The sequence below is a fragment of the Etheostoma spectabile genome, chromosome 3, assembly GCF_008692095.1.
Source record: "Etheostoma spectabile isolate EspeVRDwgs_2016 chromosome 3, UIUC_Espe_1.0, whole genome shotgun sequence".
Lineage (NCBI taxonomy): Eukaryota > Metazoa > Chordata > Actinopteri > Perciformes > Percidae > Etheostoma > Etheostoma spectabile.
Genome location: NC_045735.1, coordinates 1,620,284 through 1,643,176, shown reverse-complemented (window position 1 = coordinate 1,643,176; position 22,893 = coordinate 1,620,284). Strand labels below are relative to the sequence as shown.

Here is a 22,893-nt window from a genome sequence, read left to right as displayed (position 1 = left end):
GTTCTCCCAGGTTTCCCCACCTGAAAACAAAAGGTTACACTGGAGAAGACGCAGGAGGAAAAGTAGAAACAGGACGGCTTGAGGGACAGGTGAATATCTCTTCACCTGTGATACCTGAAGCTAAAGTGAAAACCAAAGGAAAAGGACACAAGTTTGGAATCACCTTTCCTAGGACCAAACACACAAAGTCAGGCTTAGCGTCGGAAACTGGATCTGTGGAGCTGAAGCCTCCAAGTGTGACCATCCAGCAACCATCGGTGGAGTTCAATTTGTCTGGTGATAAAAAAGTAGACGTGGAGAAGGGAGGAGTTAAGCGCAACGCGCCTGATGTGGAGTTTGCACTCCCTTCAGGAAAAGCTGAGGCATCTTTGCCCGCTGTGAAGGGAAAAGCAGAAATCAAAGTTCCTAAAGTCAACATCAAAGGAGGAGTTGATGCAGGGGCAGCTGTTGGAAGAGCCGATGTAGACATAGGTAAAGGAGATGCAAAGCTAAGAATGCCAAAGTTGAAACTGCCCAAAGTTAGACTCTCACGACATTCGGATGAGATAGATGGGGACATTAAAGTGAAAGCCAAAGGGATCAAGGTGCCTCACACTGACATAATACCTTCAAAAGTAGAAATCAAAGGAGGTGGTGAGATTAATCTTCCTGAGGCAAATATCACCAAACCAAAGATGGAAGGTGATCTCTCAGGAAAAGCGGCATCTATTCAAATGCCTTCTGTTGATATTTCTTTTCCAAAAGTGAAGGGAAAGTCTGACATGGACGTCTCAATCCCAGAGTACGAAGGAGCTGGAAAGACAGCAATCAAAATGCCTGGCATTGACATCTCTGTGCCTGATGTTGATTTTAAATTGGACACCAAACACAGAATTCCTGATGAGGTGGAAGGCACTTTTAAAGGGCCCAAAATCTCAATGCCAAAAATTGATATGTCGTTGCCAAAGATGGGATCATCCAATGTGGATATTGAAGGTTTAGAAGGTGGAGGGAAATTTAGTCTACCTTCTGTTGACATCTCTCCACCAAAGGTGAAAACAGAGGTTGGAGATGTGGATATGCACTATTATGTTGGTGGAGATGGGAAGTTCAAGATGCCTGAGTTTGACATATCCCTCCCAAAATGTATGCCACCAGAAGGAGAAGTAAATATCAAAGGCGAAGGCTTCAAGTTACCCAAAGTAGACCTAACACTTCCCAAGGGCAAAGCAGGAACGACTGATATTGAAGGAGTAGAAAAATTTAAGTTACCATCGTTTGACATCTCTCTCCCTAAAATGAAGACAGGTGAGGTGGCGGTTGACATTGAGGGCCCTGAAGTGAAAGGTGGTAAATTTGAAATGCCAACACTTGATATTTCTCTGCCCAAAGGCAAAATGGAAGGAGACATTGATGTAGAAGGATATACTGGGAAGGGAGGAAAATTCAAAATGCCTACCTTTGATGTGACTCTACCAACGCTCAAACAACCAGAGGGTCACATGAACATTGAGACACCCAAACTTGAGGGTGAGGGTAAGATCAAGATGCCGTCTCTTGATTTATCAATGCCAAAAGGAAAGTTGGAGGGTGACATTGAAATAGAGGGTCCATCTGCAAAAGGAGGAAAGTTCAAAATGCCCTCACTTGACGTCAGACTTTCTAAGATGGGGACAACTGGGGCTAAAGTTGACTTACAAGGACCTGAGATTAAAGGAGGGAAAACAGAGATGCCATCAATAGATATTTCTCTACCAAAAGGTAAATCCAAGGGTGAGGTAGACATAGAGGGAAAGGGAGGCAAGTTCAAAATGCCTTCATGTAATATAAATCTTCCAAAAATGAAGTTGTCTGAGGGAGAAGTTGTTTTGGAGGGACCTGATATAAAAGGTGGAAAGATTGAGATGCCTACTGTTGATATCTCTGTTCCCCAAGGAAAAGTAGAGGGAGATCTGGACATTGGTTGCAGTAAAGTAAAAGGAGGCAAATTCAACATGCCCTCTTTAGACATTTCTCTCCCAAAAATAAAGCTACCTGAGGGAGACATGAAGCTAGAATGTCCTGAAATTCCAAATGTTGACTTTTCCCTCCCCAAGGCAAATGTGGAGGGCAACATAGAGCTTGAGGGCAGTGTAATTAGCGGAGACAGGTTCAAGATGCCAACTTTTGACATCTCATTCCCAAAGAGGAAAACCAAGGAGGGAGAGGTTGATATTGAAGGACCTGAAGTCAAAGGAGGGACAAAGTTCAACATGCCATCACTCTCTGACATCTCTCCTCCTGCTATGCAATCACCCTCGGTTGATATCTCCATTCCAAAGGGAAAAGTAGAGGGTGACATAGAAACCAAAGGTAAAAGAGGACATTTTCATATTCCCTCAATTGATGTTTCTCTCCCTGAAATAAAATCGAAACGAGGTGACATCAACATTGAGGGACCAGAAATTAAAGGTGGTGGAATTAAAATGCCAACGATTGACATTTCAACCCCTCAAGGATCATTAGAAGGTGATATCACTGTCGAGGGTGAAGGAAAAGAAGGCAAGTTCAGCCTGCCGTCAGTAGACATCACCCTCCCAGCAGTAAAATTCCCTGAAGGAGATGTGAATTTTCAAGGGCCGAAAGTTAAGGGTTGGAAATATGAAATGCCAAAAGTCGACCTCTCGCTTCCTAAAGGAAAAGCACAGGGAGACATTGATATTGACATTCGCTCTGGAAAAGATGGGAATATTGAAATACCATCCTATCATACTGGACTTCCTAAAGGAAAATTCAAAGGACCTGAGTTTAAGGGAGGACAAATCCACATGCCAGACATTGACTTGTCACTCCCCAAAGGAAAGGCTGACCTCAGTGTTGAGGGGTCTGATGAAAAAGGAGGAAAATTAAAAAAGCCAAAATTTGACGCTTCACTTCCAAAGATTAACCTGCCAGAGGGCAATGTCAAACTGGAAGGACCAGGGATAAAAGGAAAAATGGAAAAGCCAACTGTTGATATTTCCCTTCCAAAAGGAAAACTAGCAGGAGATGTTGACATTGATGGGCATGGTGTAAAAGGAGGCAAGTTTCACATGCCTTCACTTGATATCTCTATTCCTAAAATCAAAGCAAAGGGAGTTGAAGTCAAAGGTGATATGTCACTCCCTAATATTAAGTCTCCAGAGGTAGATTTCAGCCTTGAGGGTCCTGATGTTAAGGGAGGAACGTTTAACTTGCCAACTGTTGCCATTTCACTCCCCAAAGGAAAAGCTGAGGGACTTGATGTTGAGGGTCCTGAGGTGAAGGGGGGTGAATTTAAAATCCCAAAATGTGAAGTTTCTTTACCAAAGGTGAGTCTCGCAGAGGGTGATGTCAAAATAAAAAGTCCAGAAATCAAAGGAGGGAAGATTGAAATGCAAGACATTAATATGTCACTCCCCAAAGGACAAGCTGGAGGGGAAATTGAAATTGAAGGACATGCTGGCAAAGGAGGCAAGTTCCATATACCCTCTGTTGATATCTCTCTTCCTAAAATGAAAGCTAAGGGACCAGAGATAAATATTGTAGGCCCTAAAGTTAAAGGTGGAAAGCTAAACATGCCATCCCTTGATGTTTCTCTGCCAAAAGTTAATTCTCCAGATGTAGATGCAAGCCTTGAGGGTCCTGATGTCAAAGGAGGAAAGGTCAACATACCAACTGTTGACATTTTACTTCCCAAAGGAAAAGTTGAGGGTGACATAAATGTTGAAAGCCTTGAGGTGAAAGGAGGGAAATTCAAAATGCCGAAATTTGATGTATCTCTGCCAAAGGTTGATGCCAATGTGGAAGGACCCGATATGAAAGAGAGAAATGAAATGCCAACTCTTAACATTTCACTTCCAAAAGGAAAAGCAGATGAGGATATTGACATTGATGGGTACAATGTTAAAGGAAGCAAGTATCACATGCCCTCACTTGATTTATCTCTTGCTAAAATGAAAGCAAAGGGAGTTGAAGTTGATATTGAAGGACCTGATCTTAAAGGTAACATTACACTCCCCAAAGGAAAAGTTGAGGGTGACCTTGAGATTGAAGGTCCTGAAGTGAAGGGGGGTACATTTAAAATGCCAACATTTGATATAGCATTGCCAAAAGGGAATCTCCCAGAGGGTGATGTCAAAATAAAAGGCCCAGGCATCAAGGGAGGGAAGATTGAAATGCCAGACATTGACCTGTCACTACCCAAAGGAAAAGCAAAAGGAAAAATAGACATTGAAGGACATGCTGGAAAAAGAGGCAAGTTCCATATGCCCTCTGTTGATATTTCTCTTCCTAAATTGAAAGCAAAGGGAGTAGATGTCAATATTGAAGGTCCTGAACTGAAGGGAGGAAAGGTCAATATGCCGAACATTGACCTGTCACTTCCCAAAGGAAATGCTGATCTCAGTATTGAGGATCCTGAGGTAAAAGGAGGCAAATTCAAAATGCCCAAATTTGATGTTTCACTTCCACAGATGAATCTGGTGGAAGGCAATGTCAAAGTGGAAGGCCCAGAGATGAAGGGCAGAGAGATTGCAATGCCAGCTGTTAACATTTCAGTTCCAGTGGGAAAAGTGGAGGGAGATATCAATATTGAAGGACCTTCTGGAAAGGGAAAGATTGAAGTGGCAAAGGTGGACCTATCTGGTAAAAAAGGTGGCGGGATCCACATGCCAACTCTTGACATAAATCTCCCCGAATTTGATCTTGACCTTAGCCTTCCCTCTGGTCTGAAAGACCAAAGCCTTAAAGTGGACACCAGTGGCCCTGAAGCATCGGGAGATTTGAAGATGTCTGGTCTCAAACAAGATATTAATCCAGCCAATTTAAAAGTAAAGGGTGTGGACATCGAGACAGGTGGTACAGAAGGCCCAGGTGCATCCCTCAAACTTCCCAATGTCAAACTACCAACAGTTGACATCTCAGCTCCAAGGGTGGATCTAGACTTTGGCCTCACCAAACCTAAAGGTGACGATGTGGAAGTGGAGCTACTGAAAGCAGAGGGAGGCAGGCCCTCTTCAGGGGGGAGCTTTGATCTACCTAATGTCTCCCTTAAAGTCCCCAGTTTTTCTCTTCCCAGGTTTGGTGGAAAGTCCAAAAGTGGTGATTTTATGATATCTGGCCCCAAGGGGGAAGTTTCTCTTAGTGCACCACATGTGGAAGGAGAGATCAGGGCACCATCAGTGGAGTTTGATGGGGATGGAAAGGTCAAAGTAAAAAAACCTAAAATCAAAATGCCCTCATTTGGTATATCCAAAAAGCATGCAGATGTATCTGTGTCTTGTCCTGATGTGGATGTTAAAGTAAAGAAAGGAGAAATTGGCATTTCTAAACCTGAAGTCAATGTTGGGAGCCCAGATGATAAATTAAAATACAAAGTGAAATTTCCCAAGTTTAAAATGTCATCACCAAAAGGTCCACTCTCAGAGGGAGAGGTTGATGCGAAACTAGAGGGAAATGTGGAAGGAAAAGGTGGCTTCCATGCACCTGATGTAACTATCAAACTACCAAAGTTTTCCATGGCAGGATTTGGCTCTAAAGAAAAAGAGTTAGGTAAGCCAAGTGGTTACCTTGAGTCGAAGGCCAAAGTTAAAATGCCCTCTGTCGAACTGTCACTACCAGCAGCTAAAACACCAGATAATGAGGTTCTCCTCCCCAAAGCAGAGGTTGATGTCTCTGAGGCTGATATCAAAGGTTATGAGGGAAACCTTAAAATTCCCAAAATGCCAACGATTGATGTTTCCATTCCAATAATAGACTTAGATGTGTCCCTGCCAAAAGTAAAGCATGATGCAAAGGTTGATGAACAAGGAGGAAAATTCAAGATGCCAGACATCAAGATGCCTGACATTGACTTCTCCTTTCCTAAAGGTAAAACAGGTGAAATTGAAGGAGGTCACATTGGAGTCGATGCAGAGGGAGGAAAATTGAAAATGCCTCACGTGAAAATGCCAGATGTTGACATTTCCCTACCTAAAGGAAAGATTAAAGGTCCAGAGATGGAGATCAAAGGAGAAGGTGGAAAATTCAAGATGCCACATATGAAAATGCCAAACATTGACATCTCTCTACCTAAAGGAAAGATTGAAGGTCCACATGTTGAAGTGGAGGGGAGTACTGGAGGAAAGTTCAAAATGCCTCACATGAAAATGCCAGATGTTGACATCTCTCTACCTAAAGGAAAGATTGAGGGTCCAGAGATGGAGATCAAAGGAGAAGGTGGAAAATTCAAGATGCCACATCTCAGCATGCCCTCTGTTGATATTTCACTGCCAAAAGGAAAGATTGAGGGTCCAGACATTGAAATGGAGGAAGGTACTGGAGGAAAATTCAAAATGCCTCATGAAAATGCCCCCGTGACATCTCTCTACCTAAAGGAAAGATTGAAGTCCAGATGTGAAATGGAGGGAGGTACTGGAGGAAAATTCAAATGCCACAAAAAATGCCAATATCGACATCCTCTACCTAAAGGAAAGATTGAAGGTCCGAATTGGAAATGGAGGGAAGTACTGGAGGAAAGTTCAAATGCCTCACGGAAAATGCAGATGTTGACATCCTCTGCCAAAGGAAAGATTGAAGTCCAGAGATGGAGATCAAGGAGAAGGTGGAAAATTCAAGATGCCACAATCTCAAGCATGCCCTCTGTTGATATTTCCCTTCCAAAAGGAAAGACTGAGGGTCCAGACATTGAAATGGAAGGAAGTACTGGAGGAAAATTCAAAATGCCTCATTTGAAAATGCCCAATATCGACATCTCTCTGCCAAAGGGAAAGATAGAGGGTCCGGACATTGAAATGGAGGGAGGTACTGGAGGAAAATTCAAAATGCCTCATATGAAAATGTCCAACATCGACATCTCTCTACCTAAAGGAAAAATTGAGGGTCCAGATGTTGAAATGGAGGGAGGTACAGGAGGAAAGTTCAAAATGGCTCACATGAAAATGCCAGATGTTGACATCTCTCTGCCCAAAGGAAAGATTGAAGGTCCAGAGATGGAGATCAAAGGAGGAGGGGAAAATTCAAGATGCCAATCTCAGCATGCCCTTGTTGATATTTCACTGCCAAAAGGAAAGATTGATGGTCCAGACATTGAAATGGAGGGAGGGTACTGGAGGAAAATTCAAAATGCCTCACTTGAAAATGCCAGATGTTGACATCTCTCTGCCAAAGGAAAGATTGAGGGTCCAGAGATGGAGATCAAGGAGAGAGTGGAAAATTTAAGATGCCACATTTCAGCATGCCTCTGTTGATATTCACTGCCAAAAGGAAAGATTGAGGGTCAGATGTTGAAATGGAGGGAGGTACGGAGGAAATTCAAAATGCCTCATATGAAAACGCCAGATTGTGACATCTCTCTACCTAAAGGAAATATTGAAGGTCGGACATTGAAATTGAGGGAGGTACCGGTGGGAAGTTCAAAATGCCTCACATGAAAATGCCCAACATTGATGTCTCTCATCCCAAAGGAAAGATTGAAGTTCACATCGAAATGGAGGGCAGGTGCAGAAGGAAAGTTCAAATTGCCTCATTGGAAAATGCAGATTTTGACATCTCTCTGCCCAAAGGAAAGATTGAAGGCCCAGACGTTGAAATAGAGGAGGCACAATGCCTACAGTAGACATTTCACTGCCAAAAGGAAAGACTGGAGGTCCCAAGTTGAAACTAAGGGTGAGGGAGGAAAGTTCAAGATGCCAAAAGTGGGCATATCTCTTCCAAAAGGAAAACCTTCAATCGAAGGTCCAGAGATAGACATAAAGGGAGATGGAGGACACTTCAAAACAACTAATGTGGGCATATCTATCCCTAAAGGAAAAGAAAGTATTGACTACCAGAGGAGAAAATGGCAGCAGATGGGGAACCATCCTACTGCCAGATGTCAAAATGCCCAAGTTGGTATTTCACTTCCTAAAGGTAAAAGTAAAGATATTGAAGCAACTGCTATAGAGGGAAGTCACAGGAGGAAAGTTTGTAGGCCCACATGTTAAAATTCCAAAGGGGGGTATATCAGTGCTGAAGGATAAATCAGGTGAAGCGGAGATCAACTTACCAACAGCTGAGGCAGGAGGAACAGTTAAAGTGCCACAGGTCTCATCAATAGATCTGGACATGGGGGAGACTTGATAACCTAAACAAGACAGAGGCTCATGGGGAAGCTGATTTGCATGTTAAGGGAGAGCACAAAGGTCTGAAACTCAAGATGCCCAACAATAAATATCAAAGGTCCAAAAGGAGACCTGGAACTTGATATAGGACTTCATAGAGGAGAGGACAATAAGGACAGGAAAAAAAATTGAACTACCTGACTTGGACACAACACAAAAGGAACCAACAGCAAAGTAAAGGGGCCTAAAGTCAAAGGAACAAAATTCAAGATTGGAATGCCAAAAAAGAAAACTGGCAGAGATGTAACAGCCGAAGCAAAAATATGCAAAATCTGTGGTGATGAAGAGAGTGGTGGTAAAGCCAAACAAGATGCAGGGGTAAAGAAAGATTTGATTATGATGTTAAATTTTAAACTCAAAATGGACATATAAGAGAACAAAGATCGTATTAACATCCCAGTGCCAGAGGTTACATTACCAACCAAACAAGGTGTCAGCGGAATTAGAAACAGGGGGGGAGGGTAGCCTCTCGTCATCCAGAGGAGATAGTAAAGTTCCCAGGATTCCAGACATAGACTTTGATATTGCTAAATCACCTGATGAAGATGAGGACACAACAGAAAAAGGCAAAGAATATCAAAATCCCCAAGTTGGTGTCGCATTACCCTCCATGTCCTTCCTGAGGGAAAATAAATATCTTTGGGCCAGAAATTCAGTATGAGGGCCCTAAAAGACCCCAAAGTAAAGAAAGTGTCTTTGTCTTGGAATCCTCCTCAAACAGGTGAGCATGCTGCATGCACAGGCTCAAGAAAAGGTGACAACACCTGAGGCTAAAAAAGAAGACATCAAAGTGAAGATGCCCAAAATCAAAATGAAGCAAGCTTTGGGAAGCCCAAGACAACGCAGCCGCTTTGTCATTTTCCTCTGGCAAAACAGGGTCGTTGGATGGCAATCTCAGGGGCAAAGGTTCCACTTCAAGTCAACGGTGAAAAAGATGCATCTCCTCACAAGGCCTCCAATGACAGCAAAAGGGACTTCCAGTGGCAAAATCAAATTTCCAAGGTGGAGTTAACCTCTCCATATGGCAAGATGGCTGCAGAGGGGAGGCACATGAAATGAGTTTGAAACTGGGAAAGGATTCATCACCAGGAGAAGAGTGGAGGGAGACAATAAAGGGCTTCAAGTACAATCAGGCAAAATGGCCGTCGCGGTTTTAGTGAGGAGCTCTCGAAGGATGTGGTGTCATCTCGTGCCAGAACAGATATGTGGACAGAGACAGCCAGAGTCCCTGCTAGTTTTACCATGGAGTTCAGCTCAGCAAAGGTCCAATCTTGGAGCAAGGTCGAGAGCCACAGCAGAGAGTCTGAAGAAAGAGGAGTCTTCCCCTGGTTCAAGGTCCCAAAGTTCACCCTGAAGCCACACTCCACAGGTAGGGATAAAGAAAATGTATACTAGAGACAAGACATTTGACAAATAAGACATGGAATTTTTACAAAAAGTAATGTCCATGTCAAAAATGTTTACATACGTTAAAGAGGAGTTCATGACTGATTACTTGTTTATATTGACAGTTATACACTATATGCATCCTTATCTCATAAGGATTCATTCTTGTATTTAAACACTTAAACACCTGATGACCAGCTCCATTATGGGGGCGTGAAGGATATTAAGCACTTTTTTTTTTGCAAGTTCCCCAAATTTTAAAGTGCATATTAAACCATGGGAGTGGTCCTTTGAACGGCACAGTGAATAATTGCAAAAATCTTCCAGAAGCAATATATTTTCAAAATATGTATAAGCTTGTTGTGTTTCATACTTACCTGCATGCCATCATTACTTCACTATATACAGTGTGCTTTATTACAGTGTACACTATGCATACAGGTATTCTTGATATTGCCTGGGTGTTATGTTTGTGTTATTCTCATAAATTATTAATACATCATCTCCTATTTTGTCTCTGGAATAAGACATAAGTTTCTTTTCCCTCCTTGATTTCTTCACCTATTTCTTCCCTGCATCCCTTTCCTCTACTGCCTCTGCATGTTCGCTCCTCCTTCCACCCCCAGGCTTCCTTCAGATAACCCGGAGGGTTTCTCTCAGGCCCAGGAAGGGGGAGGTGGGAGGTGAGGCCGACGTGTTGGGGTCTTTGCCCTCACACCTCAGGGCTTGACTTCACCACCCAGGACGTATCTGAGGAGAACCAAGTCTGCTCACAGAGGAGGAACTGTCACTATGGTGACCAAGACCACCAGGATCACCCGGCACATGGTTACCAGTGAAGCCGAACAGGTGAATCTCAGCAACCACGACGGACAACTACACAGGTGTCGGACTTCAAGCACTGAGGATGCTGTGATAATCTTAAATGTCTTTACATTTTCTTGTTTTTTTGGTGATGTGCAGTGTTCTTGTATGCTAAGCCTGCAACGTGGGCAAACTACAATTAAGTAAAAGTCTTTGTTTTTATATTTAATAGGTGAGGTTAAAGCAACAGAGTAATATATATATGCTTCTTTTTTCATTTTAAATGTGACTATTTTTTTTACTGTTCCGACTTGTTAGTTAGTTCTAATTATTTATCGGATTTGTTTGGTTTTAAAGTTTCACTCTGAATGTAAACATGTCGCATTGCTTATTATTATTGTTGTTGGTTGTTCAAAATGTGCTGGCATGAGTCATTTACCACATCAAGCATCATGGATTGACGATAATAACTTCATTTGGACCAGTGCAGGCCAGAGTAATATTCATGTAAATACAACTATATATCAGTCTTTTTTTTTTTTTTCTCAGTTTTTTGAAGCAGTATCCCTTCAATCCGAAATGTAATATTTCATATTCACCAGAGTCAGGAGAGGGAATAATTTTTTTGACTGACAATCTATTTTGTTGTCTTGAAGGAAAAGTGTGAGCTTTTTGAGATTTAGGCTATTCTCATTTTTCTGCCATAGTTTTATATTTAAGCATTTAGCTGGTGCTGTTAACTAGAAAATAGTCATAGTGTGGTAAGCAGTACACTCCGGACTCTTTTTTTTCGCTGTGGGGATCAAACCTGTGACTTTTGGTTAAGGTTGCTCTCGAACATTTACTGTAGGCACCCTGCTGCTAATCTATTTATATTAATGTTTTACACTGTACACTGCCAGAAAAGACGCCGCTGTATATTTTGGATTGAGACTTTAGCTTCAAGATAGACCTTCTGGTGATGCTGATTTTCGAAAATCAGCTGTGATCTAAGTGTAGTACAAAACAAATCGCCAGCAAACTAGGAGAAAATGTGGGGTTTTAGAGTGCTGTTGGGCGCCTTAACACAAATCAGTGAGAGAAGTTTTAAAGGGTAAAACTGTAAACCTTTTTTCTCTTGACACTTAAAAAGTAGCTCTCTAAAAATGATGTTACTATGAGGCGTTACAATGACAGACTGGCTAATGAGTGGCGAGCCTTGATGTACAAACGCCACCGAAGAGAGGGGATCCAAGACAAGAAGGACACAAGGATGTTTTCCTTTGGCGAAAAAGTCTTTATAATCTGGCATTTTTCTGTTTATTGACTATAATTGACGATATACAGAATAACATGGATGTTAAAATCTCAGATTAATTAAAAGCATTTTCATTACCCTTATTTTCAAAAGAGGTCCTCAATTTTAAAGTATAAATTTGCTTTATTGTTAAATGGAGGGGGGGGGGGGGGGGCTTGTGCGTCTTTATGCTTAGATATTGACTTTAGTGTCTCTACATTGAGACATTTAAGTTTCATCTCAAATGCGACCCACCATTTGAGGACATGGCCACTGTTTCTGGAATGAAATGAAAACTACTGATTGTATCCACCACTCAGAGCATTCCTTACAAGAGAACAGTTTTACAGGAGTGCAACCATCTGATTTTTTAAATAATGAACTACTTTCAAGTGGATGGAAAGCATTTAAGAATGGAAACTTGTACTTTACTTGGTTGGTAGATGGTAGAAGAAATCCTCACCAAATCTAATCACACACTTTTTCATAACATTTAACACTATGCCTGATTTCAAGGAGAGAAATAGTTATAGATTTAACAAAGCAGGACGAAGGTATTGACAGTCAAAGACGCACGCTGAGTAGTATCTAGTGTATTTTGGTTTTTCTTATTTCTACATTATACGGGTTTCTGTGCCAAGTGTTTTTGTCAAAGCAGCATTGGAGAGAATGTTGGTTAAGTGTTTAATCAATAAAAAATATTTACACAAAAAAATGATAATTTCCTGATTTCCTTCACATAGTGATAAATCATGTACAGTGGACATTTGGGTGTTTTATGAGGTTTCAGTGTACGGTCAGCCTAGAATCTTCATCATTAATTCATTCATTCGTCCACTCATCTGTTATCTACAACTTGCAGGGAACAGGAGAGCTGGAGATATAGCAACTCACATTGGGTGAGAGGCGGAGTAAGCCCAATTATAAATACAAATCTCTGTTCGGTAGAAAAACATGCAGCGGTGGGAAAACATTTAAGAAGGAGAAAGAAAATGAAGGTGTGTTGTGTACTTCAACTAAAACTATCATCTGAAATCAAAGTTAACATGCTACTGTATTAACTCAAAACTATTGGCTCGAGATGAGCAGCATGAAATTGAACTTGAGTATCTCATCATTTGATTACTCAACTTGTGTCATAATTTGAATACAATCAAACGGTTGACTGATAAGTAAGTAAGCAGGAAATGTTGACTCATATGTTATAATGTTGACTAACAAAAATTAAGACCTGTCAAAATGTTCACATTGTCCATAGTATGATAAACAACATCTTTAGACGTCCACCATGCAAATCAAACTTTTTAAAATTTATTATTAGAGAAACTTCAGTTGGCGCGAGAGACACATCCATACGGGATGTTTAGCTAATAAAGAAAAGGCCCGAACATTACACAATAATGTATATTAACTTAATCTTGAAAGGTCAACAGGCTTAATTGTTAGACTTAAATTGGTTCAATGATATGTTAGTATATCATTATACTGAAGGATTTTGTAAGCTAACGTCCAAACTGCAATTCCTGCAAGAAAAAAGAAAAGCAAAAAAACACATTTTCTCCTGACCCAAAAGTCAACCTCCATTTAAAGGGTTTCCTACATCTAACAGTGTCTTTATTCTAGTTCATTATTTTATACAGGTCAGTTAAAAGTGACAATAAAAAAGTCTTTGTATGTAGCATTTTTGAAATTTGTGATGTTGGTGCCCCTCATGTGGTGGCATCAAAAGACTTAGTTATGGTTGTTGTCACATTCAACTGCAGCGAAACATCTCATTTTGGAATTACTGTGAAAACAGCAGATACAGAACCACATGGATCACTCTCACCTGGAAACATCACATTGGAAAATACAGCAGGGTTATTCCACAGTGGCTGTAGACATTCACATGCAGAAGCAGAAGAAACAGGCAAAGCACAGCAAAATAAAATTATTCTCACATCTTTTCTGTTGTGGGATTACAGACACAAAATCACATGAATGAGTTTTTCAGAGGATGGACTTTGGAGGAGAAAGGTGATAGATATGCCCCTGTGAATGACGTTCCTTCCGTGTGTGTGTGTGTGTGGTTTTGTGTGTGTGTGTGTGTGTGTGTGTCTGTGTGTGTGTGTGTGTGTGTGTGTGTGTACCTACTTATCTACTGCTGTGATGATGCTGTGCGACGTAGGCTTCAGGAGTGAGTGCATATGAGGGGAGATTAATGCTGTATGAGGATGTGAAGAGTGCCACAGAGAGGAGGAAAGCACGAGACTGCAGCATCACAGCTTTAAGAGATGGAGCCGGGTTCCTTAGGAGACGATGAGATATTAGACATCATTTTTTTACCCTTTACTATCAGACTGTGCTTAATAAGCAGCACAGGGCTCATTTCATCGGTCAGCATCTCATAGTCTCCTACTTGAGTCAAATGAAGTGTGAAGCAGCGCCGCCGGGTCGGGTCACAATGGTAACATTTGTTTGCTAAAGAACAATTACATGCAGTATGTAAAATTCCTATACACGGTGTGAAAGTAGATGAGATATTTGGTTTGCTGCACTATATAAAAAAGAGTTTAACCCATTTTTCAAGTTGCGACGAGTGAAGTGTTTTTCAATCAACGTAGACTGAAATGACACTCAACAATAATAATAATAATATTAATAAAAAGAAACTCAATTGAGACAAATCTAAGGGCCAGTATATTTTATATATCCCCTATCAACTGTTGCCGCCATGTTTTGTGGCTGTGCAGCTCTTTGTTTGTGACCTCTACGCAGCCAGGCCTTTGTGGATTTCACACAGATTCTTTTCCAGAAACACAGAAAATTGAGATCTGGATGACTGTGGGAGAGATATTCACTGAAATTGATATTGGATTAACATCACCGTACTGTACCTTTAATAAGGAAACAGGGGTGGAAGGCAAACGGGTTAAAAAGGTTTTATTGTGCACAGTGTGTCATCAACAACCCCGCATACACTTCCACTCACCTCGGCTCCCCGTGCTCCTGTGTGGACGAATCGCCTCTCTTATCTGTGAGTGGGCTGCAAGTCAAATTAGCTCTCCGTATTGCTCTGTGAGCGCAGGAGGCTACTGCGGTAAGAGCGGCGACGCACGATGGAGCGGTGGAAACATGATGCGAATGGCCGAACGAGTTGGGGGTGGGGGGGTGGGGGAACGGAAATAAGATTCACTGCGTGGTGTTAGATCTATTTAGACGATGGGACAGAAGTGAATGCATGGTTCGTCATTGCAGTGGTGTAGCGCATGTGTGTGCAGGCCGATTGGAAGGATGTGGCGGCGCGATCCCACCAAAGGACGCTCCACGCCCGGTGGACGTGTGTAAAGGCTTCGTCAGTAAACAACAAGGAAGCACAAAGACATTAAGTAAGGACATTAATTCAGAGACTGGACCGGAGGACACCGAGGCATCGAATGAGCTAGGAACAAGCAAACCTTTCATCGGGGCATCCCTTTCAGGACATAGGCTGGGGACAGTGGTTTTCCAGGTACAGTGTGTGTCATATTCATATACACAGCCTTCTGATAGGAGGCGAAGTGTGGTATGCGTGGCCCAAACCGATTTCTGCCGCTATGTGGCGGTTTATGAGTCACTTTGGATAAATCCTTTAAACTGTGGAGGCATGGGTAGTGGTTTTAGGATGTATGGACCAACTGTGTTTCATTTTTAGTCCAGGTGATGAGGCTGTATGGCGATGCAACAAATAATCTAATTGGAAACACAATGGACATGGAGAATGCACATTTTCTATAAAAAGAATGGGGCTTGATTGTGTAGGAGCAGTTGGAAAAGAAGCACTTGGATTGAAATGTATGACCTTTGACAGACTCACACCCACAGACATAATAGCTGTAATCCAGTCAGCCAAAAGTCAAACAAAATCGGTTTCTCCTGTGGAATTATTGTGAGAAATTAAACATTTCTCACTTATGTTTTCATTTACATTTTAATTGCGTCTGTCTAGAATCCGCTCTAATTGCTTTTCTAATTATGCAGACAGTCAAATAAAGGATTGCATTGTGTTGGCTTGATGCTTGCTATATTACCATATCAATAAATTAGACTAACTGATGAGTCTGTTGTTTCTTAATGTCCATACAGCACATTTTTTAAACAGTTGTCCTTATTTCTCTGTTTTGTCCCACTTCCTAGGTGGGTTGTATGCAGCTGAGTCAGTCCTCATTGAGAAAGCCTGTCCGACAGAGAGGGCAGTGAAGCAGCATCTTTTCACTTCTCAATATTCTCTCTAGATCTGCGCTGACAGCTGGACGTCTGAACTGGGCGTTCCTTTTCTTCGTCAGGAGACTCTCAAGTGGAAGGAGCGATTAAGGGGAAACAGAAGCACAACTACATCACGCTGTCAGGGAAAAAAACCCATTCTATTTTTGTTTAGGGTCCAAAAACTCAGATGTCGTTTAGAATGAACTGAGTCAGCCTCTTTGCAGGTCAAGATAAATATTTCCTTGTCAGAATGAATCAATAAGACATTTCAGCGTATCAACTACTGCGTAATGCTTTTTTTCCAACTGTGATCTTTTTTACATTTGGCGTCCACGCTCTGAATCAAGAATAGACTCTTGATAGGGCCAGCGTTCCCACTTACAAATGAGAATTCAACCAGACCCGACAGGTGCATTTTAGCAAAGTATACGCGAGGACGAACCAATAAAATAAATGAGGCCAACAACAAGCACCATGCTCCAGCAGCATACAACAACAATCACTCCACCCGCCCTGCCGAATGTGTCGGGCTCCACACGGGAAATGCTCCAGAAGTGTCCAGAGCCCTCTGCCTTCCCCCAGACCGACTGGAGCTGGGTCTGGGGAGACTGCGGCGATCCGGGGCCTCGAGCTGGGCCCTGGTCTCCAAGAGTCGCCGAAAGGCTGGTGGTATGGCGGAGGAGGACAAGCCCCAACAGCTCCTCCTGCGGTCGGGGGGGTTTTGTTCCTGCCAGCTGCAGATGTGTACCTGAGCGGGGAGGGGGGTCGATGGGGTACGGCTTCCCTTGGATGGATGACAGGCAGGCTGGGATGGGCTTGGTAACAGTTGCCACTCTGAAGACCTCAGAGGGCAGTGGGGAAGACCCACAATCCAATGCCTCTTCCTCCGGATCTGAGAAGGAGCGAGCTGTTTGTACTCCACAGCTAAGCCCAGTTCTGAGGCCGACGTGGGACAGTGCCGCCTCCCATGGTGGTGGTGGATGGTGCTGAGAGGGAAGACAGGAGAGGAGGAGGAGGCAGAGACAATCCCAGAGGACAGAAAGCGGGGACCAATGGGCCAACTCCGCAAGCACATACCGGAGTACAACGGGTTAGGGTGCGATCAGGCCGGAGATGGAGGAAGTCCAGTAATGCAGCAGCACGGGAGAAAACAGGCTTGACGCAGAGAGAGGCATCAGAGTAGCAGGGAGGATCCTGCCGGAGAAATCCCTTGGAAGAAAGGCAGGAAGAGCGAGACCAAGGAGGCCTGCCAGTAAACAGTTTCCCAGCCCGCAGCAGGACAGCAGGAGAGCCCAGACGGAGAAAGAGGGAGCATGCAGAAGTCTAATGCTGCCACAATGCTTCTCTCAAAACCTGTTACTATGTGGGAGGAAAGCACAGAGGAGGGAAAGCCAGGATCACACGAGGGAGGTGAAAGTCCAAGAAGAGGCATCTCCAACAGGCTGAATAGTGAGGTGAAAGGAATGAGGAAGGAGAGGCAAAATAACGAGGAGGAGGAGGAGGAAGGCCTCTGCACATTGAGTCATCTAACTCTGTTTTGGCTTTGTGCCAAACCCTGCATAGAATTGAACCACTTTCCCCAAATCTCACAGCGGCTGTGATGTTGAAGCGATTAGAGAAGCCGAGAGCAACGAGGAGCTAAAGATACAACAGCTCCTCGGCACAGGACGACATCAGAGAGAGGGGAGGATACAAACTCTGAGGTTAGGAAAACATGGCGGATTTTTGTTTAATTCATGGCCACTCTGGACCGGTGCAGTGACTCACATCAAGACACATACCAGATATGTGACAGAACACAAAGTGTAAAAGAAGTAATAGCAGCTAATGTTAATGGATTTTCTGATCCCGTTGATGCAGTTCAAGAATCAGAAAAAAAATGGAGAGCTATAGATTTTGAAGGAGGAAGGGGCTTCAATCAGACACCTGCAGGAGTCTCGGTTGATGTGAACTGCTTGAGGGACCGTCTCTGTCTCCACCCGTTGCCTGCCCTACATCGCAACGTCAGATCTCCCTGGATACCTGCTGCGCTGTGAGGGCAGCAACTGCAATGCTGACGTGACACTTGTGGTGGTTGGAGAGACCAACGAGAGCAGCAGAGAAGAATTCCCTTGAGAGGGTCTCAAAAGGGGTTGCATACGCCAGGGACTATTACGGGTAAGAAGAACTGGATATAAGCAGATTTGAGCAACAAGAGCAAGCAAGGGCTATGAAAAACGAGAATAAAGCAAGCCCTGAATGCTGTGGTCGATGCAGGACAACATCGGCCCCCGCCCCTCCCCCAAGGAGAGCGGAGAAGCAATAACAGGAAAACTCTTTGTTCTTTCAGTCTGTGTGGAGGCAAAGAGCTGAGAATCGAGAAGCTCATATCGCCCTCAGACCGTTACTCCTTACATTTTTGTAGACAAACAGCAGAAAAGAAACGTCCACATGAAAACGGCAGCGAATGGGGCAGCGCGGTGAGCTAGTGTGGTGATGTTAGAGAAGAGGAGCACACAGGAGGAGAAATAGGAGAGAGTAAATCCTAGGGAAGGGGATGAACCGGGAGATTTGGAGAAGGAGTGCACTCTGCAACGCGCCGGGCGATGGAGAGGGTAAAGGCAATGACGACAAAGAACGACTCCCTGAGTGTGACTTGAAATATAGACCCATACAGGATAATGAGCGAAGAAGTAACGAAAAACGTGCATTAAAAGACAACTGCGGGTCTGCAGAGGGATAGAGGAGGAAAGAGGTTGGAGCCACCTGTGGACAAACACAGCATCAGCCATGTTGAAGCGAGCGGAGCAGTACAGCAGCCGGAAGACCAGCGAACAACGCACAAATGTTGCTTGTGCTGATCCTTCCACCTCTCTTGCACACTCCTGGCTAATCCTGCCCCTTTGTTGCACTCTCCCTGGGGATATGGCAACATTCAGCCCCGTCTGGAGACGGATAAGAGAAAGAGGAAGGAAGGGTCGGGCGTGCCAGCAGGAGACTTAAAAGAAGGCCAGGAAGGGAAGAGGAGGCTCGGGAGACAGGTGGAAGAGCTGGGCGAGGAGGCGAGGGGGGGCTCCACGTGGCCACTGAGAGGGGAGGAAAGAGGAGGAAGACAAGGAGGAGATGAGTTTGGAGTATTCATGCAGGCGGAGGGAGAGAAGCCTGCCAGCGAGGGATACCACCGGTCTGCCAGTGCATTGTGGGAGTAAGAAAGTGTGGTTGAGTCTCCATGTTTTGGTTTGTCATTCTGTCTTCTGGCTGGCCTTGCCCTCCCTTTCTTTCTTTCTCTTTTAGTATCTCTTGACCTTGAGGAGTTTACGGAATGTTTGCTTTCTGTTTGACAGACATGAGAAAGAGGATCTTTTGGTTAAAGGCAAACCAAGCTGACATTTAAAGGCAGAGGTTAGAGTATAACAGAGATGTCAGAAACATACTGGTTTAGAGACCGGAGAATATCAGCACTCAGGGTATTAAGTGCATTTTAACCTTTGTACAGTTCAGGAAAACATACACAATACTCTGTTTTAGGCCATACCAAATCACATGGGCTCTATGTCACAGTTAATCACTCTGAACCCTGCTGTATGTGGTGAACAGTGAATGTATTTTTCCAGTTGTTACAGTAGGATTATAAGCCACATTATCATTATGAGGTTGATCAAGTGGAGACTTTTAAATCATCTGGATATATGATCTAACACTGACAAACAATACTGCTTTTTGGATGCTTCTGGTTCTAGAAGTTAAAGTTCCATCATTTCTTTCCATATTATATTGTTAGTGGACTCAACTGGGTCACCTAACTCTTTGGTTCTTAATTCTGATACAAAAGAGACACAAAGGTATTAGAAATATTTTGTTTGTGTGGAAGAAATTGAAGTACAAAAACTACTTAACATAAGCCGAGGTCATGGGTATTGTCGTATTTGGACCCATTTGCATTTAGCAAATGACAAACCAAACAAGATTACTTAACAGTATGATTATCAAAGAACCAGAAGAGTGCAGTGTTTCTGTGTGAATAACATTGAGGATATTGTTAAAAGACATCTGATGGGAATGCATGAATGAGGGGGACACACTTCTGAATGGCTGTGTGATTGTAAGAAAAAAAGCACTCTAAAATGTGTCGCAATGTTAAAATATACATGATTTATTGTGAAGGAGCTACACTAGCCACTGGCATGGTCCTTTTGTAGCAAATAAATACTAAATAATAATGTACAATACATATTGATGCCAGACTTATCCACTGCGCCTCTGAGTTACATGAATGACTAAAGAATAATCTGACACATATTAATTAATTAGCACTCATGACACACATGCAGCTGGGGTTTTGTTTTTCTGTTGTGTAATCAGTCTTTATGTTCTCTAGTGTTATGTTCTCTTTGGCTAATCCCTAAGCGCAGTTTCCATGCGGGGGCAAACGAGGCTAAGCGGGGTTTACTTTATTATTTCTTCTCAGTTTATCCACCTCAAGACATTTTGTGATTATTTAAATATATTGCTAAAGAGTTATCAGCAGAAGGTGCTGTCTAAAGTGAGAGAAGCCCATTGTTTGCATGTCATGTGTTTAAAGGACAATTCCAGTGTTTTTGCGAGTTTTTACCCTTACTTAAGCTTGCTCTGATTGGTTGTAGGGTTTATTCAATTGCATCAAGAGACATTTGTGCCTGTCGCCGCTTGGAAATCGAAATGAACTAAGAATATGCATTTGCAAATTCGTCTGGCTATGTTCAGAGCAGGTCAACTTCACCTACATGACAAAAATGTTTTTATTTGCATCTTTAGTAGCCTTGCAGATAATTTTGGTTTGATTTGCTCAGGTTTGGAGATATTCCCTGTAATGAAAATCCACTAAAAACTACAAGTTATTAGTGAGACGTTACATTTGTAATTGGTATGTTGGTGGGATAGTAGTAGAAGTATGCGTGCCATATATCCCAAAATTCTCGTGAATTAAACTAAAACTACCACTGGGAGTGTCATTTAGTTAAACTGCCCTTTTATGTTTGTAATCCTCATAATTTATTCTCAGTTTATAATAAATGTCGGTTGTTGCTATATACATCTCACGCCTTCAATGCAATGTAGGTTTAGTTGGTCGTCCATACCAGGTCATCTGAATGAGGGCATAGCCTGCGGAAACGCACAAAACACTACAGGACATCTACAACGGAGGCTGTAGACTCTAATATTAACATGTGTGTGGTGTGTTTGTGTCTGAGAACAGCACTTGGAAAAACCACGCCATCACCGGCGGAGTGCCACACTGGACGCCAGGCTGGACAGACAGCTCCTTCCGCCAATCAGACGACACCTGGACAGATTTCCTTTTTTTTCAGGATTGGTCAGATGAAGGCCGAGGACATGGTGGACAGTGGTGGCCCAACCAGCGCCGTGGAGGAGAGCAGAAACAGCCTCTCGGACCATCAGAATTCTGGTATAGTTGAAAGTAGAAATTTCCCTTAGATCTTCTTACACACACACACACACACATGCAGACTGCGTTCATACTCTGAGGTGAATTCCTAAAGTAAGTTTTGTGTTCTTATGTTCTTTTATTGAAAAAGTGACAATGTTTGAGAGAGATCTAATACTTTCTGCAGGCATACTGTATCAAAGTTGTGGTCAAAAACTCAACAACATAACCTTACCTTCTGTGAAGTAACCTGTAGTCTAAATCCTATCACTTGCCAGATCTAGGCCAAACCTGGATTCAAACTATTTTAAAATACAGAGGGTGATATGGATTTTTTGGTAGAAATGCTAATTTTTTTGGCTTTAGCTGGCCTTGTGTTGATGGAAAAATATCCCTTTTTCCAAGCTCTCTTTAAGTCTAAACTGTATTTTCTGAATCTCAGACAAAATAGTTTCCAACTATTGATATGAAAGTCAGACAGAAAATCGAAGCGTGCAGTGGGAACTGCAGATCCCCGGGAAATCTAATGTTGGCAGGCCGATTGCTTCTAAGGTAGTCAAAGTGAAAAATTTTGCCAAAATAAATGGCTGCATTATATAGCTCTTTCCTAGTCTTAGCGACCACTCATATTGCTTTACAATACAAGCCGTCATTCACACATTCATACACTGGCTATGATGCAAGGGCCACCCTGCTCAGCAGTAGCCTCCACCGGAAGCAGACCACTCAACTACGACGGAAGCGTGGAACAGATTGTGCAGTACCATATGATAAATCCTTGAAAAACAGGATTATCGTGCAGGCAGCACAGATCGGGTACCAACACCACGTCGGTTAACTCCCAGTTGCTCCTCACAGGATGCTGATTGGTCAACAACTGGTTGTTCGGACACAAACACATTACACATATACATTATATCTTAACATTTTCTTGTGATATGTTGTGATATTGTGAGATTTCAAAATAATTGCTCCCAGGTGCTATAAGAATATTTGAACTAAAGAACAGCATCTTAGACACAGCAGTAATGTCATTACAGAGTTTTTCGGGGTCTAAATAAGTAAACTTCAAAAATAAATTAGATTTAAAAATTCCCTGCAGTATTGTGTTACCAGGTCGTTCAATTAGCTTTTAAACAGATCTTAATTGTTCTTACGCCATGCAATGCTCCTCTACTGCTCTATTTTCTTTTATTCCGGGGTTGTAGTTCTGTTCGTTTTGCTTGTCCAATATTTACTTAGCTCTTATCACGACTACAAATGACACTACATGCAATACATTTCAGCGTCAGCCTCCCCTCCCCTCCATGGTTATGCCCGTCCCCGCCGCCTACGCCCCCCCCGCACTGATAGCGAGCGAAGATCATGGGTGACCACGAAAGTTAACAGATTCTAGTTCCTTCAGTTAAGGGCCGAGAGAGTAATGCAGCAAGGAGTTTTGCTACTGGCTGGTAAAATAAAAAAAAAACAAGGGGAAATTTCCGTAATTTAGGGCTTTTGGAGGTTGTGATAAAGGGCTAAATGTCATTATAAATGTCTTAAAAAAGGTCTTCGAGTTCATTACATTTGCCTTGGTGAAAGTGACAGAAACTATAAGATTACACGATCCACTCAAATATGGCGCCCAGTCCTACAACCTTTCACCAAAACATAGCCCAAGA

General features: G+C 42.7%; 1 protein-coding gene across 26 annotated transcripts in view; it reads left to right on the top strand.

Annotated features, from left to right (window-relative positions):
- The window catches only part of prx (periaxin), a 64,708-nt gene that overhangs the window by 29,313 nt on the left and 12,502 nt on the right, over positions 1–22,893 (top strand). For 20 of the 26 annotated variants that reach the window (XM_032512027.1, XM_032512006.1, XM_032512015.1 and 17 more), the window contains 2 exons: positions 11–6,066; positions 6,961–6,981. In XM_032512027.1, coding sequence (XP_032367918.1) covers positions 11–6,066; positions 6,961–6,981 — 6,077 coding nt within the window. The remainder of the gene's footprint in view (positions 1–10; positions 6,067–6,960; positions 6,982–22,893) is intronic. The other 6 variants (XM_032512004.1, XM_032512005.1, XM_032512028.1 and 3 more) reach the window with 5 other exon arrangements.